At 44.4% G+C, this 16,242-nt stretch overlaps 4 protein-coding genes across 5 annotated transcripts; 2 read left to right on the top strand and 2 right to left on the bottom strand.

Annotated features, from left to right (window-relative positions):
• Positions 1-1,824: 1,824 nt before the first annotated feature.
• LOC120685566 (disease resistance protein Pik-2-like) lies at positions 1,825-5,767 on the bottom strand. The gene is made up of 3 exons (XM_039967566.1): positions 5,536-5,767; positions 4,368-5,441; positions 1,825-3,984 (listed from the first exon to the last, which is right to left on the bottom strand). Exons 2-3 carry the CDS (start codon positions 5,183-5,185, stop codon positions 2,334-2,336), a joined length of 2,469 nt encoding a protein of 822 aa, XP_039823500.1. The 5' UTR covers positions 5,186-5,441; positions 5,536-5,767; the 3' UTR covers positions 1,825-2,333.
• Positions 5,768-6,097: 330 nt separating this feature from the next.
• LOC120686044 (phosphoserine phosphatase, chloroplastic-like) lies at positions 6,098-9,212 on the top strand. Of its 2 annotated transcripts, none has more exons than XM_039968201.1 (8): positions 6,098-6,248; positions 6,482-6,721; positions 6,834-6,966; positions 7,047-7,154; positions 7,620-7,713; positions 8,098-8,247; positions 8,325-8,378; positions 8,794-9,212. In XM_039968201.1, the coding sequence occupies exons 2-8, from the start codon at positions 6,493-6,495 to the stop codon at positions 8,917-8,919; spliced, it is 894 nt and encodes a 297-aa protein (XP_039824135.1). In that variant the 5' UTR covers positions 6,098-6,248; positions 6,482-6,492; the 3' UTR covers positions 8,920-9,212. The 2 variants fall into 2 exon arrangements, with proteins under 2 accessions (XP_039824135.1, XP_039824136.1); XM_039968202.1 differs by having other exon boundaries at positions 6,152-6,386.
• A 1,423-nt stretch (positions 9,213-10,635) lies between these two features.
• LOC120685362 (protein SPIRAL1-like 2) lies at positions 10,636-11,493 on the top strand. The gene is made up of 2 exons (XM_039967226.1): positions 10,636-10,980; positions 11,061-11,493. Exons 1-2 carry the CDS (start codon positions 10,711-10,713, stop codon positions 11,133-11,135), a joined length of 345 nt encoding a protein of 114 aa, XP_039823160.1. The 5' UTR covers positions 10,636-10,710; the 3' UTR covers positions 11,136-11,493.
• A 473-nt stretch (positions 11,494-11,966) lies between these two features.
• LOC120685361 (E3 ubiquitin-protein ligase At3g02290-like) lies at positions 11,967-15,692 on the bottom strand. Its single transcript, XM_039967225.1, has 5 exons — positions 15,173-15,692; positions 14,296-14,586; positions 13,318-13,720; positions 12,916-13,025; positions 11,967-12,552 (listed from the first exon to the last, which is right to left on the bottom strand). The coding sequence occupies exons 2-5, from the start codon at positions 14,413-14,415 to the stop codon at positions 12,526-12,528; spliced, it is 660 nt and encodes a 219-aa protein (XP_039823159.1). The 5' UTR covers positions 14,416-14,586; positions 15,173-15,692; the 3' UTR covers positions 11,967-12,525.
• Positions 15,693-16,242: the final 550 nt, after the last annotated feature.

The raw sequence follows: 16,242 nt of genomic DNA, 5'->3' as shown, positions 1-16,242 counted from the left end.
GGCTTTATCGGGATTTTATCCGACAGACTGTTAAATTACTCTTTTTTAAATGCATGTTAACCATTTTATTGGTATCAGTGATGGTTAACGCATTTGATCCGGATTAATTTTGGCGATTCTGTCATAATTCTGGCACACGGCGAATTAGCGTTTTCTGGTAGTGACTGCTCTTCTTCTAGTAAGTATGACTTGAGTAGTTAAAATATGAATAGAACAAAAGCAATTCATGTGAAACTCAAGTATGCATGCAGAATTCAACTTTTAAACTGATGGGAGCTACCCATTGTGTACAATCCTGTCACCTCGCTTTGTTTGGGTCCGGATGGAAGGAATCGGACACGGGAAAAAGAATGAAGAGCACGAGAAGGGAAGTGATGCGATTGGATGAATGAGGAAGATAACCTGAATGGATGGATCTAGATCAAAATATCTTTAAAAAATCTTATGATTGGTCTTTTTATGGACGGGTACATCGTCCACCGTTTGAACAACAGTGCCATTAATACATGGAACAAATCTAGAAAAATACGAGCATCCGTGCACCAATTAAGCTAGACTCAGTTTGCCAAATAACTTTAAAGAAATTTAGAATTTACAAAAGGAAATGTTTCCAGCCTTTGCACAATATAATGTACAGCCAAAAGTTTAACAGCATTCTCAACTCGAGAGCCGATAACAATAACAAGACAAAGTGTACGCAAAAAATATCTTAAAATTTGAGAAACGTAGATATTAAATTGGAGGTCACATGGAGACGGCTCTACAGTAATTGGAGGTCTCATGCTCATGGGACGTCGGCATGTCTTTCCCGGAGGACGTCGCCCTCGCTGGCGTTCGATCCCACTCCCGAAGTCCACCTTGGCGAAGGCAAGATTCCGCCATGACGCTACAGTCAACGTGCCTTGCGTATGCAGCTGACACAGCTCCTCCTCACCGAACACAGTCCTGAACATTAAGAGACAGCAGAATAAAACCGTGCGTTTAGACAATACATCATGTGAGTGTTGCGTTTTTTTTCAGAGTACCTAGAATCCTTGTTGATCTTTGATGAGGCAATGGTTTATTTGGCTTCAGCTTCACTTCATTTCACGTAATTCGAGACACTGCAGCGTGAAGCTATTTTATAAGTTTGTGCTAAAATGAACTAGAAGGCAGACGAAGCTGGAATTTTTAGCTTCATTGGTGAAATTGTTTTGGCATAAGCTATGCCAAACGGCACCTGTGTGTTTTTTCTGAGCCAGTGAATAGTTCCTTTTTTTTCCCCGAGCACGCTCATGATCTTGTCCGAAACCTGGGCTTACGAGAGGAGATGGCCCCATGGGCCTGTCCTTCACGCGCAGCCCAGTACAGCTGCTATTGTAGCACAGAAACAGAGTAATTGCAGCCCACTGTCCTTCGTTCAGCAACTGTTTTTTTTAATTAGTGTGGTTAGTCTTCAACAATGTAACAGGAGTTAAAATCTTCACAGGATCTTAGCTTGGTGTTTTTATTTGTTTGCCAGTCCTTCTCATTTCATGTGGCGCGTCTGTAATTGTAACCGTAAAACTAAACTAACCGGTACCATCGAGTGGCCACTATTCCTTTTAATATAAAATGTGCAGCTATCCTATGTATCAACAAAAAACATGGTTAGCGAAGGGTAATTTCAAAATATTATGAGTTCACAGTGTCCTGTTACAAGCAACCACTGAAAGTCTGAAGCAACAGTGAAATGTAGATCTTGAAAACTGCAATTACTGCAAAATTATAAACACATTGTAGCTCAGATGAATCGATATTCAAATTATGCCATCGAGGATAACACTACCCTCAACAAACACAACAGCTAACATAAGTCATATATTTTCTCGCAAAAAAAAACATAAGTCATATATTCACACCGTAAGGGAAATAGAGAAAAGCTAAATACAGTGTATATCCTTTGATTTAAGGTTAGTATGTACATCAAGATCAAATATCGTTTAACGAAGGATGGGTTCGATTGCTTGGTGCATGCAACTCAATACATGTGTCTCCATACATCATCATTTTACCATCTCTGACTCGAGAAATCTATGCAAAGCTAGTGTAACATTGTTAGGAAGCATACTGGTTGCACTCTGGATAGCAGCCTCTAATGCTTCCACTTCTTCAATTCTTGAACCTTCACAGTGAACAGTGACAACAAGGTTCCTGAGGGTGGAAAGGTGGCTGATGCCAAAATCTGGATGACCAAACACACAAGCCATCTGCATGTCACGCACAATGATTTCAAATTCAATAGTTTCAAGCACGGGCATGGCTCCTTCTTTGAATATCATATTTACCCAACCAACAAAGCTGAACTTCTTCATTCACGGGAATCCGTTGTTGCTGATAACAAGGCACCTTTCCTCAGGGCCTGCTGGATCTGAGTGCAATTTCAGGAATTGCAACGCAGGGAAATCACCAAGGATCTGAAGAGTTTCCTGTCTCACTTTAACTTCAACATCCAGGTATGTGAGGTTGGTTAGCGATGCCATCCACGATGGAATCTTACTGAGATACCATCCTTTGATCACTAATTCCCGAAGGAGGTGTGGAGTTGGGGACCAAGGATCCAACAAGAAGTCTAGTGACCAAGGGCTGATGAGTGTTAAACATTGAAGATTGGAACAGCCTAGTTTACCAAGCAACGAAACAAAATTAGCCTCATATGTTTTTTTGTCTCTATGCAGGGGATTGATGTGCCAATCCAATCCGAGGGTTCTCAATCTGGTCAAGCTGCACAACTCTTGCAACAACGTTATTGAGGTAGTGTAGTCCACAGTTATAAATGATACAGACTCTAGAGCTTGCATGTTCCCAACTCCATCTGGTAAGGTCACGGGAGGAGCAAGTAACCATTTCAACTGCCGAAGTTTAACAATACTGGCAGGCAATTCACCTAGATTAATACAGTTCAGAAGATCCAGAATTACTAAGGACTGGAGGTCTCCTACCTGTTCCGGAAGTGTAAAATTGCTTGCTTTAATCCGCAGGTACCTCAACTGAAATAACTTCCCTACATCTTGAAGATAACAGCTTTCTAAATTCTCATTACCATCTAGATCAAGCACTCTTAGAGCTTGAAAGTCTGAAAGAGGAATCATTTGTTCAGAGTATCTAAATATGTTCAGGGATCGAACATAAGTAGTAACAATGGGATTTGCTGTTCCATTATCAAGACCATGGTAGTCAAGTGAGAGTCGGTGAACCTTGTCCTGTGGAGCCAGCATTTGTTTTTTATCAGTAACAATAGTGATGAAATTTTCTTCAACCGCCTTGCATGTAATGAGATCAAGAATCATATCGTGCACCCGGCATGAATATACTCTATCATCATACAGGTAATCTACTGGTTGAACCAAGCTTCTGTTAATAAGTTCATTAAAATAGCATTCGCCTTCATCCTCTAAATTCCGTCCACCATTTCCATTGACAAATCCTTCTGCTATCCACCTTCTTACCAAATAATCTCTCTTGATCACATAATCTTCTGGAAACATACTTAGATACAGTAAACATGTCCTTAAATGATGAGGAAGATGATTATAACTAAGAGATAATATCAAGTTCATTTCCACCACATCCCCATTTTTCTCAAGTCCTGAACCAATTGAATCGCAAACCTTTAACCAGTCAGCTCTGGTGTATGACTTAGTAGTCAACAAACTAGCCATAGTAATGATTGCCAATGGTAAACCACCACACTTTCTAACTATTTCAGCTGAAACCTCCTTTAGTTGGTAAGGGCATTTATCCTCAGAGCCAAAAATTCTTCTAAAGAAAAGTCTTTTAGAGTCATCCTCACTTAGCATCCTTAATTCATATACAAGATCATGCTGTGGGGACGAACATGATTTGGCAATAGTACCAATTCTTGTTGTCACTATCATTCTACTACCACAAGTATTCTCAAACAAAGCAAATTTGATTGTCTTCCATGATTGGGTGCTCCACAGGTCATCAATTACAATTAAATACCTACAAAAATGAAATAGGTCTATGATTCAATTGAAACCTAGCACAGAATAATGTAAGTGTGAGAAAGCCTCATATCTCACCATTCAGAGTCCTAACCTATTATGTCAAGGAGATGTTAATTCCTAGTGTTTGTTTGCACTCAATGAATCAGGATAGGGGTAATGGTTTCAAGAAAATCTTCACAATTGGATGGCTTTATATCTGGATTTTGAATAACATGAAAAATAATTCTAATATGTTATATCTTGAAATAATTCTTAAGTGTATATCTAAATAATTTAAATCCTGATTCATAGAAAGAGAATGAAGAACATTTCTTTGAACACAAAAAATGTTAAAGAGTATTCCAACCTAGTACAGATTAATTTATCATACTTAGATACCTCTTGTCCTTTAGGAAATCCCTCAATTCTCTGATGAGATGTTCCTGATCACATGAGTTGGTGGTGTCATACTCATTCTTCTTGACTTGTGACAGTATAGACCGAAATATCATCACCATGTCAGGATTTTGGGACAGTGACACAAAAGCATGGCAATCAAATTGCTCGGCAATGTTTCGGTAAACCTGATTTGCAACAGTAGTCTTTCCCAATCCTCCACAACCGACAATAGACACTACCTTCATCCCTGGCACCCCAGCATCGAGTAGCTTGATGATCTGATCCCTGGGAACATTGATACCAACAAGGCCACCAAATTCTGCATATAGTGCCGGCAACCGCCGATCCACAGGCACCACTTTGATGCCACCGAAACTAACTGCATCATCAATCTTGTACCTCTTCCTTCTGTGTCCCGCCTCGACAATGCGATCCCTGAGCTCCTGAATCTGGTCGGCGATCTCATGGCGTGTAACAAGCTCCTTTACTTTCTGAACATACCCCAAGAAGAACCCCATGACTCCACTAGGCCTCTGCGGTCCGTTCCGCAGCTGGCGCATGTAACCGTCGACACAGTCCTCAATGTCATATGACATCTCCCTCACCTGGTTGCGCCACTCCCTCGTCTGCGGGTCAAGCACCTCCACATCAGCCAGCCTCTCGAGGAGCGCGTTCATGCTGCTCAGCTCATCCTTGAGGAAGGCGACCTCGCGCCTCATGCCCTTGTGCAGCTGGTAGTCCTCCCTCAGCAGCTCGGCGAGCTTGGCGAGGAGGGAGCTCATCGCCCCCGTCGCGGCACTCGCCATGATCCCGTCCATGGCTTCCTCCTTGCTTCAGAAGAATCAGTAAACTGCCAACACACCAAGTAACAGCAAGCTGCTAAATCAATCAAGAACCAATGAGCTGCTATGGTTAACTGCCTGCTCAGTTGCTGTTACCCACACTTGCTTGATCCTGACAGTAATTTCAGATACCCACGAAAAATCGAGAATTGAAAGCTTCCAAAGTGCCCAAGATATAAGAGTACGCCCATCACCCATCAGAAACAGCCCCCCACAATCTGCCAGATGCTTCCTGCAAATTTCAGAACTGTACATAAATCAAACCCCCAAATTCTCAAACCAACCTCTACGGATCCGTGAGAAAGCAAGTGAAGTACGAACGGCACCTCCTGGCAGCCTCGCGAAACTAGGCAGGAACCGGAACCCCACCGTCGCCGCCGGCTTCTCCTGCGGTGGCCTGGCAGCGGAGAATTCCTTCCGCTGCGAGGAGGCTAGGAGACAGGAGCTAGCGGCGCCAATCGGAGAGGAGGAGGTCTCCTTGACTCCTTGGGGTTCAGGCTCGGTCAGGTTGGTGAAGAAAAAAAATGAAACACGCGTCAGGTAGGGGAGGCCAGGTCCACGCCGTCGCTGCGCCGCCGTCGAACTAGTAGCTATCTAAACCGATCGGATACGAACGGTATATTTTTGTCTGAATACATAGTTAAATATGATAATACTAATTTTTTGTCAGATAAAATTACAATGGATATTGATATCATAAAAATATAATTTTGAGTATTCAGATATGTATCGATTACAGATATTGAATATTCAAAAACAAATATGGACAGATAAAAACTCTTTTAAATCAGATCGAATTCGAATATAGTCGAAAAATACCCGTACCATCACGGGCCACCCTGCAAATGTTTTGGACCGGCGGCTTCCGGCGGGGCCCACGTGTCAGGGAATGCGACGGCGTCGAGGAGGTCTCGTGGGTAGGTGGGTGGGTGGACGGACACCAACACTCACCAGCACCGCCACCAGCCGTTGCTGGTCTCCGGGATTTCCACGGGCGGGAGCGGCGGCGGCGCCGCGGGTTGGAATCTCCTGGCGCAAGGTGAGCGAGCTCTCGATCCGTTCTTCGTCCTGCTTCCTTCCCCTCCGGACCATTCCGCCCGCCTGCCTTCCCGCTACGTTCCGCCCCGCGGGTCGCGGTTGCCGCGCGCTCGAGGTGTTCGACGATTTGTGACACCGAGTACGAGCACGCACTTGGGTCATTCAGGGACGGGCTCTGGCTCACTTGTCGTCTGATATGCTAGTCATCCTGGTGTTCCCTCTTCTGCTTTGCAGGTGCGTGTGGAATGGCCGGCCTGATCAGAGCGCGCGCAGGCCCGGGAAGTTTGCTGCCTGTTCGTCGGTCGTCTACCGCTCGGCCGCCGCCAGCAGCAGCTTCGCGAGTGGGGGTTCGGTTTGCAAGCCCTCTGTTTCTCTCTGCTAAGGTTTGCAAGAGCCGTGGTTTAATGGCGGCAGCTTTGGAGGTCGCGAAGGACGGCTCCTCAGCAGTTCTGGCCAATCGCCAACCCTCCAAAGGTTGTTCCTTTTTTTTTTCTTAATACCGTGCAGCCGATCAGTGTCCGTCTGAGTCAGTCACTACACCATGCGCTGGGAGTAACTTTCTTATTGCTTACGTGCGTGTTTTCAGATGCTATTGAGACGTTGCGCAATGCCGATGCGGTATGTTTCGATGTCGATAGCACTGTCATCATGGATGAGGGTATTGACGAGCTCGCCGACTTCTGTGGGGCAGGGAAAGCTGTTGCCGAATGGACAGCGAAGTAAATTCTCCATTATGTGGATTTATTCATCTGGTTTGTTAGTTTAGTCAGCTGATCTAACATTGTGTTATTGTTGTCAGAGCAATGACAGGGGATGTTCCATTTGAGGAGGCACTGGCAGCCAGGCTGTCTTTAATCAAGCCATCTCTCTCCCAAGTTGAGGAGTGCTTGGAGAAGAGGCCGCCCAGGTACGATCACCTGAGTCTTAACTTCTGTTCATCTAGATAGTATTTTAATGCAGTATTCTTCTTCCTATTTAGGCCTTCTCGGTCTTGTTAGACTGTGCATTTCTGCTATTTATCATTGGTAAATATGGGTATGTGCTACAGGTTCCTGTCTCTTGTCTGTTTTCCCCCTTGTATCTAACTCTGAGCAGAAAACTAGAACAGAAAGTTCTTTGGGATGCTAATTGTTTTTTTTTTACCTGTTTTCTCCTTTAGTGCCTAGAAGAGAAGCCGTGTAGCTATGTTGAGCCGACCAAAGTATAACACTTTTGGCCCCAATTCACCTTATGCCTTATGTAGTGATGCCCTAAAAATTTTCTGATGTGGTCTAAACTAAGATAGAACTCCTTCAACATTCTTTTCCCACACTGCAATAGAACTGCAACTTACATAAAAGAATTATCAAAAGCAGTGCCTTCTGATTTTCAGGATTTCTCCAGGAATGGCTGATTTGATTAAGAAGCTAAAAGCTAATAGTACTGATGTGTTCCTTGTGTCAGGAGGCTTCCGACAAATGATCAAGGTAGGTACATCATTCCACTATACAGCTGCACTGCTGGTAGTCTTGGAATAACATACCATGAATTGGTTTTGCTGCCTTTTTATAAGATACTGAAATTTATGCTTGTGTTACTGTTAAGTTGGAGCAAACTTAACTGTTGTTGTTTCTATCATTTGTCATAAACATCTATTGTTTGTTCATTGCAATAATAAAGAATGTATATTCTGTTAGAAAATCTAAACAAGTACAACTTTTTTACACAACTGTACTACACATGTTATTAATATGTAGTGGCTGAATTTGTTGACCATATGTCATATGTGGATGTGATTTTCCTATATCTAATGTGTTATCATTAAATGATCCATAAAGCACTCATAAGCTTTCTGTTTGCCTTGATTACAGCCTGTGGCATTTGAGCTTGGTATTCCTGCTGAAAACATCATTGCAAACCAACTGCTATTTGGAACTTCCGGGGAGTATGCTGGATTTGATCCCACAGAGCCCACTTCACGCAGTGGGGGTAAAGCAAAAGCAGTGCAACAAATAAAACAGGTCTAGTTAAACTGTATAACTTTTGGTTGCACTTTTTACTTCTTACCACCTTGCTGACCTTCTTTCTTTGTGTTCAGAACCATGGATACAAGACGGTTGTTATGGTTGGAGATGGTGCAACTGATCTTGAGGTATATGACTGGATCATGCCTTTGTAACTTCTGTCCTGACAATAGATATATAGAATAGAATGATAATATTGGGTAAAGGGAATTTATTGAAACTGACTTCATTTTTTAATTATATGGTCAAAAAAGATGTTTCCTGGTTGATTTGATTGATGAGGCATGCAAGTTGCTGAAACCTTTCTCGTTGTTTGTGTTTTCCAATCTGATATCCTCATGTTACTCTTGTTCATGTAGTCTGAGATAGAAATGACAGGCCAGTGAACTTCTGCCAAAATATAATTTATCCTGATGTAACAATGATTGGGTCAAAGAGAATGTTATGAGACTTCGATCACATATCAGTGTATAGCAATTTAATTGTGGTACTGTACCATAATAAAATGTATACAGCTCCATTAATTTCCCTGTGTCTCTGCAGGCTCGGCAACCTGGGGGAGCAGACTTGTTCATCTGTTATGCCGGTGTTCAGATGAGAGAACCAGTTGCAGCAGAAGCTGACTGGGTTGTTTTCGACTTTCAAGAGCTCATCACCAAGTTGCCATAAATTGACTACTTACCGCAATTGTGAACCTCGCATTCTTGATGCTGAGCAGTGAAATAACTGCAGCACATTTCAAGCTGTAGATGTCACTGGCCATTCTTAGATTTAGCTGAACTATCTGGTTGTAAGTATTTGTTATTTTTTTGCCCCCACTTTTCATGGATGATCTTGAACCACAAGTCTGACGGTTATGTTCCGATATTGTGAGTGAAGTATGTTTTAAGCAACTGTTGTGTACGAAAGTAATGAATTGCCTCACATTTAGGTGCTGGATCACACACCTTTTGGTTTTGCTAGTATTTGTTGATCTGTCTTTCAAACAGTGTATATATCTCAAAAGTGAACCAATAATGCTGTATTGTGCCACTTTCGAAACCAATAATGCTGTATTGTGCCACTTTGAAGGTGCTGCTTTTTGGAGCTCAGCTTCCAGTCATCTCTTATGAAACAGAGATCTGTACTCTCTACAACATTATCATTGGGAAACAAATTATCGAAACCTTTCAAAACCAGTCGAAGAAATAGGTTGAACCGATATCGATCCAAAGATACACAAAACATTAGAAAAAGCACAAAATACCAATGACGCTACCACACCTAAAAAGCACCATCAGGTAGGGGACCGGAGTCTTGCAATTGATACGTCTCCATTACTGATCTCTTTGGCCTTCAGCTAGTAGCGCGTTACAGTGACCTTTGCGGCTTTGCTTAAGTCCGGATCATTAAGCCATGGATTCCTCCATCTGACCTACTGCAACTTGCCTTTATTTCTTTTTCTTTCCTCTTTTCCTTTCTCTGCTGTTTTTTAATTCTTTTTCTGCCGCAGTATACCTAACTCTGGGAACCTTGCTTGTGATTGCAACAGATGGATAGGGATGTATGGTAGCTACAGTTAGCAGCAGATGCCACATCCCTTTCTCCAACTTGTGCCCCGGGCAGCCTCTTTGGTCTCACTCAGATGCTTTCTCCAACCACAAGCTATCAGCCACTGATTGTGCTTTAACTTGAGTCTCATCAGCTTTGTACCTGCCGTATCAAACTGTTCTGCAGCCCACTACAATACAGTGTGGCTCTGGCTCATGGCCATCAAAGAGATGCCTCTTCTTTGTCTAGCTTGCAACTTGTAGGTAGCACTATCATCCATGCATAGTTCAATACCCTACTTGACTAGTTTCACTTTTCATTTTCGGTCTCATGTAGAGATAAAATCAAACGCGTCGAAAAAAACACAATTTAGTTTTGGCCAAAAATTGCATGGCACCCAAGAATGTGCTCCCTCTAGTCTACGTGTAGTCGACAACATTTTTGTTTTGGCCATCACTATCTCTTTGAATATTTTCAAATCAAGCTTTGAAAATGGTAGGGCTAGATTCGTGTTCATATTACTTTCAAACTATTGTGCATTTCAAATCAAAAGGAGTTTATGAAATCATCAGGAATTCGTACGATTTTAGGACAAATTTGCGAAGGATTCACGCGCCACGCACCAACCCAACCGTGGGGGTCGGTCAGTGGAGGGAACCACCGGAACACCCGTCCATCATCTCCCAATCATGGCGAGTGGAAACCTCCACGTCGCCGCTGGCGCGGGCCCACCCCCACCGACGGGGCGTCCTCGCCGTCCGATCCGCGGAGAGGCCCGAGCCGACGGCCGTGATGCGGTGGCGCGTCGGTGGCGGCCGCGCGCGGCGCTCCCTTCTATTAATAGCAAGGCCGGCCCTCCGGCGAGCAACGGTGGCATTGCGACGCAACCTCGCCGTCCTCTCGTAGCAGAGCCTCGACGTTCGCCGGAGGATGGGGCGTGGCCGGGGCGTGAGCTACGGCGGCGGGCAGAGCTCGCTGAGCTACCTCTTCGGCGGAGGCGGCGGCGACGAGGCCCCCGCGGAGCTCGCCAAGCCGCCGGCGCCGGCCGCGTCGGAGCAGAGGGCGGCACAGCCGGCGGCGGCTGCGGCCGCGGCGGGCACCGGCAATGAGAAGCTGAAGGGGATCCCGGCCGGTGTCCGGGGCAGCCAGACCAACAACTACTTCCGGGCGCAGGGCCAGAACTGCGGCAACTTCCTCACGGTCAGTCGCCGTCGCCGGCGCCGGCGCACTCCCATCTTCCTCCGAATTAGCTTCTGAACATGGTTGCTCGCGCATTGCAGGACCGCCCGTCGACCAAGGTGCACGCGGCGCCGGGCGGCGGCTCGTCGCTCGACTACCTCTTCGGCGGCAAGTGATGATGACCGCCTTAGCTTCCCGGATCAGGCTTTGAAGCCGGAGCTGAGCAGAGCTCGCTTAGAACGCCGCCTACTTCGCATGCTTGGAGTTCAGTAGCTCATCATCATAACCTGCTTCCTGTACGGTTACTTTCCTGAAATGGGATTGTTCATGTCTAACTCTGTGATCTCCTCACGAAAAAAAAAAAGAAACTCTGTGATCTCCATTGGTGTCTGTCTCATCACACTTCAGTACTGTTAGTGATTGGTGTTTGTCTCATCAGTCCTCTTGTGTGAGCTCAGCTACTTGTGAGAATGTCAAAAACTGACTTGTCCTGTCATCAGTAACAAGCCTTCCCTGTTCTTGGGCTGTTCATCAGATTTGTATCCAAGTGTTCTTAGTACTTAAGTTACTAATGATCCAGCTTCTGTAAAAAGCTTGAAATTGGAGACATGCGTCCATGAGCTAGCCAATGGATAAATAATACTTCAGGTGCAGACTGCATAAATGGATTTATTATTTGGGAGTTCAACGTTTGAATCTGCCAGGTCTTCTGAAATAAGATGCCTGAAGTCACATAAAAGCAGAAATCTATACGGCCCTAGTATACACCACCAGACCATCTAGCTACAACAAGAGTAATAGTTTCAGCAGAACCGGTCCTCTATGTTTAGCCTGATATAAAGATCTCATCTCAGGTGAACAAGGACCTTCTTGGCTCTGAAAGGATTAGGCAACTGAAGGACCACATTAGCTTACAAACAGCCACGCCATCTTCAGAATCACCCCATGGATTTAACAAACATGCATTGCAGAAACCGCGAAATTAGACAAGAAAAACAGGACCCATCTGAAGAGTACCAAAGTACCATCAGTCTTGATATGTCACCATGGATTACAATTAGCGACACCACGGAAACAAACGCTTCAGAAATTCGATCCAATGATCACTTCAATGCCACACCATGGATTACAATTAGCATCAACACCACAGAAGCTAACGCCTCACCACTACTATGCCGGCATGTCATTATCTGAAGCCAAATAGTTATTGCAAGAACCACCAGAACCATGCGTGGGACTTCATATGATTATATGAAAACATGTTGCTAATTTACAGCTTTCTGATGATACTATCACCAACAATCACAGCACCTCTAAACCCTGTCCAGGCAGGGGCGCAGACAGGAAAAGGGGAAACCTTCACCAGCCGACTATTTGGAAGAAATTGAAAAAAGAATGTTTATGTGCACTGATCCAGCATTTCAAGAACACTGGTATGGCGAAGAGCGCACTACCGATTCAATATTTACAGGGTGTATTTACAGAGAACTTCCTGGGGCTAGACCTCCTGTCTTTCAGAGTGCCATTTGAGGTTGTTAATCCAAGATGTAAAGTCCAGACAGATGATTAAGTTGTCTCGTCAAATTCCATTTTCTGCAGTTACAAAGTTGGAGGTCAGTTAAGAGTCCATACAGAATCATATATATACATTTATTTATTGGAGATTACTACTGCTTAAAACGTCAGGCAACACAGGCCTATTGCCATACTAGTTTTACATATCAAATAGTCAAAATGGAGTGAGCATAATTCTAACATAAAAAATTTATCTGCATCAAATCCTGGTGCACACAGTACTATCATCTCAAGGTTAGTTTTATACAGATTACTGGTGATGTATTTTAGTTTATTTTTATACAATTCCAATACAGTAACATGCAGATTAAAGTGTTTGTTTCTATTTTATAGCATGTAAAGAAGTTGGAACAGTAATGTGCAACGAGAGCAATTCATTACATTTCCACAGACAGGGCATGCCTCACTTCTTTCCATCCACTCATAGATACAGCCAAGGTGGAAATGGTGTGAGCAATGCATCAGTATCCTGGGGTTCTCAGACGTATAATCTGCATTTTAGTATAACCATAGTGAGAATATGAGTATAAAATGTTGAGTGAGAAAATACAATGCTCATACAAAGTTACTTCATCCTTGAGATTTGAGAATGGTATGGTATTCCATTAACTTGGCAAGAATCTATACATCTAGTGAGTAGTGACCATAGTCGCAAGGATTTTCACAAAAAATATGTTTACCACATACCATATTTCAGGAGATTTAGATATAGAATGAAGATAAAAATATAATGAAGATCTCCAATATAATGAAGATAAAAATGTAAGAATACTATAATGATACCTTCAAGACATGTTGGGCAGACATCTTCATCTTCAGCAGATGGGGAGAAGTAGCTGAAGTAATTTCCATGGCCCTTTGGTGGTACCTTATCTCCATAAGCAGAGCTGCATATCTTCATTTTTGTGTCATAGTTTGTTTTACTTGCCTTGTCAATTCTGCTTGGTGTTTCCATTTCCTCATCATCACCATTTGCTCTAAGCGGTTCTGATTCCTCTGGGGAATGGCTTGGGCTCTCATGCCTTAACCAGTCACGAGCAGGAGGGGAAAATCGTGGATCGTCATAGGGCAGCGGTCTTGGGGGCGAACGATATGTATCAAAGGAACTTTCAGTTGAATCCACTGGGGTGGCTTCTATAGACTGAGAAACAGAGTGCACTGCTCCAGCTCGGAACAAAACAGTGTACTGAAAACAAAAGAGAAGGTCAAATTGCAACCATTCCTTCCTCTAATTATTTTATCAAATATTAAATCAGTATAATTAAGTGGAACATCTATTTGTTGTATTGAGTTCCCATGCTTGCCATCAACCAGTCTAGAAAGCAACATGATTGTTTTAACTGAGGAACCGTCTACATTAGTATATTATTTTTCTCACAGTATATTCATCAATTTTGGACAACTACTGAAACAACAAACACAATGTTATTAATTAGATCAGTATGCTACATAAGTTGTCAAGTACTCATTCCTCAGGAGAAAAAATAGTTTTCAACCATTTCCTGTACCTGAATAAAACACATGGCAATGTTTCCTTTTCAAACAGTTACACGACATACCATTGCATAAATGGTTTAACTGAAATAATTAATACAGCTATCTACTTGCAATGCACAATTATGGCTATCCTTGTTCCAGTTAAAAGTCAAATTCAGAAATATCAGCAAATGTTTCTGATCCCAACCACATCATTTGCTCACTACTGACTAGAACAAAATTCAATATGTAAGAAATGAAGCAACCAGGGTGAAAACAGCATACCGCATTGATGAGCTGCTGGGTAAAACATCTGAGGCACATGCAGTTCCTAAACGCCGAGGAAGTGTGGTTCCCATGGTGGTCAGAATAATCAGGTTGCAGGCACGAACAGAAAGCTCCCATAATCCAAGGAAACCTCACTGAGGAGTTCCTTGAGCAGAACTCCTCAAGTCCCAACTAATCAGGTACCAAATGCTTAAAGGCAGCAAACTGATGTGCAATCCAAATGCCCTCAAAAATCAGAAGCCAGTCAGTGCCGAGGGGTGTCGGAATGGAACGACTGCTCGTCAATACCTATCAGTGGCAGGCAGAAAATCAGGTCATTTCAGAGGAAGCGATAGAGAGCCAACGACACAAAAATATCTGAAATTGACAACAAAGTTTCATCATTCTTCAAGTTGAGACTTGAACGCAAAGCTTCGGCTACACGAGCACCACAATCTCACCCCCCATAATCACCATCCCACAATATTCTTGACAGAACAGACAGTTCAGACTGGTAACACAACACCACAATCCTTCCCATTTGTTGCGAGAAAAGGAAATTATGAAGCCGGTAGCACCCCAATCGATTCCATCGTCTATCAACCAAAGTACCAAACCATCCAATCGTATATCACTAAGAAACAGAGGATCGACAGACGCATCTCTACAATCTCGCCTCCTACCCACGAACGGTACCAAACCCCTGGAAAAAATCCAACCTTCACGCCACGGAGCTCCCGGGGATTCTCCCCAAACAAATCAAAATCCTACCTCTCCCGATTACCCTGCCTCCCCAATCGGCCAACCTGCCACGAAATCAAGAGCCGACGAGCGTAGGGTAGATCCGGGAAAGAGAAGGAACAACGAGGACAAGCGGGGCACGGCGGATTCTCACCTGCAAGAAAGAAGGGGAGGGGGCGCCGCGGCGACGGACGACGGGTTTACGGAAACCTCCGGAGCCCCGGGGGAAGGAAGGAAGGAAGGGGAAGAATAAAATCCGCGGCGTTGACCGATCGGCTAAGGAAAGAAAGATCCCAGCGTGTCGGGGTGGATTGGGCGGGCGCTGTTCCTCGCGATTCCTGCTGTCGCTTGCCTTGTTTGCTCGTTTGTTATAGGTGGTGGACGGGACGGGGGAGGGGGAGGCTTATCGGGTCCCTTGGAGAGGCCCGCGGACCTGGTACGCGCCGGCGCCGTGGCCGTGGCGGCGCCCTCGGCGACGGGAGGGGGAGGAGCAGGAGCAGGAGCGGGAGGAGAAGCTGCGGTGCCGTGCTGCGCCTCCCGCGTTGACTGCGTCCGCGGGGAGAGGGTGAGGTGAGGTAGGGTGAGGTGAGATTCTCCTCTTCGCCTGGGACTTTCTAGGAACAGGGGAGGAGGAGGAGGATTCGGTGGGGGTGACGAGTGGCGACCACCGACGCGTGTGGAGCGATCACCATGTGAGGCTGGGCGAGCTTCGTCATGCGGCGTGCTGCGAGGGCCGTGCAGGGTTTTATTTCCCAACCGTTTCCGGTAACCGCCGGGCTCCAGTTCCGATTTACCGGACCGGTTTGACCGGTTACCGGTGGAAATCGGTTGAATTCAAATCCAAATTCAAATAAATTCAAATTTTCCCGTGCAACCGGTTCCGACCGGTTTACCGGCCGGTTTTACCGGTTTACCGGTCGGTTTGACCGGTTTGAAATTCAAAAGCTCCCGTGCAACCGGTTTACCGGCCGGTTTTACCGGTTTACCGACCGGTTTGACCGGTTTACCGGTCGGTTTGACCGGTTTGATAGGTGGGCCTTCATGGGCCGGTCCATTTTTTTTCTTTTTCTTTTTTGATTTAACTTTAAATTCCCACAAACTATACTAAATGAATGAATTTTTGAGAAAATTTGACACCATTAGATTCATCACACCTTGAAGTATTTTTAGGAATTTTTTGGGAATTTTTCATTTTTTGAATTCAAATTTAAAATTTGAATTTTG

The sequence above is a fragment of the Panicum virgatum genome, chromosome 8N, assembly GCF_016808335.1.
Source record: "Panicum virgatum strain AP13 chromosome 8N, P.virgatum_v5, whole genome shotgun sequence".
In the NCBI taxonomy this organism is placed as follows: domain Eukaryota; kingdom Viridiplantae; phylum Streptophyta; class Magnoliopsida; order Poales; family Poaceae; genus Panicum; species Panicum virgatum.
The sequence above is the reverse complement of the archived record's forward strand: the minus strand, read 5'-3'. Positions and strand labels throughout refer to the sequence as shown.

What these genes read in the sequence shown, in the direction of transcription:
- LOC120685566 (XM_039967566.1), bottom strand. Translation starts at nt 5,185, where the DNA reads ATGGACGGGATCATGGCGAGTGCCGCGACGGGGGCGATGAGCTCCCTC. An exon ending in GATTTCCTAAAGGACAAGAG is followed by an intron (nt 3,985 to 4,367) that starts GTATCTAAGTAT and finishes TCATTTTTGTAG; the next exon opens with GTATTTAATTGTAATTGATG.
- LOC120686044 (XM_039968201.1), top strand. Translation starts at nt 6,493, where the DNA reads ATGGCCGGCCTGATCAGAGCGCGCGCAGGCCCGGGAAGTTTGCTGCCT. An exon ending in CAGTGCAACAAATAAAACAG is followed by an intron (nt 8,248 to 8,324) that starts GTCTAGTTAAAC and finishes CTTTGTGTTCAG; the next exon opens with AACCATGGATACAAGACGGT. An exon ending in ATGGTGCAACTGATCTTGAG is followed by an intron (nt 8,379 to 8,793) that starts GTATATGACTGG and finishes GTGTCTCTGCAG; the next exon opens with GCTCGGCAACCTGGGGGAGC.
- LOC120685362 (XM_039967226.1), top strand. Translation starts at nt 10,711, where the DNA reads ATGGGGCGTGGCCGGGGCGTGAGCTACGGCGGCGGGCAGAGCTCGCTG. An exon ending in ACTGCGGCAACTTCCTCACG is followed by an intron (nt 10,981 to 11,060) that starts GTCAGTCGCCGT and finishes CGCGCATTGCAG; the next exon opens with GACCGCCCGTCGACCAAGGT.
- LOC120685361 (XM_039967225.1), bottom strand. Translation starts at nt 14,415, where the DNA reads ATGGGAGCTTTCTGTTCGTGCCTGCAACCTGATTATTCTGACCACCAT. An exon ending in CTGCCCAACATGTCTTGAAG is followed by an intron (nt 13,026 to 13,317) that starts GTATCATTATAG and finishes ACTAAAATGCAG; the next exon opens with ATTATACGTCTGAGAACCCC. An exon ending in CATGCCCTGTCTGTGGAAAT is followed by an intron (nt 12,553 to 12,915) that starts GTAATGAATTGC and finishes TTGTAACTGCAG; the next exon opens with AAAATGGAATTTGACGAGAC.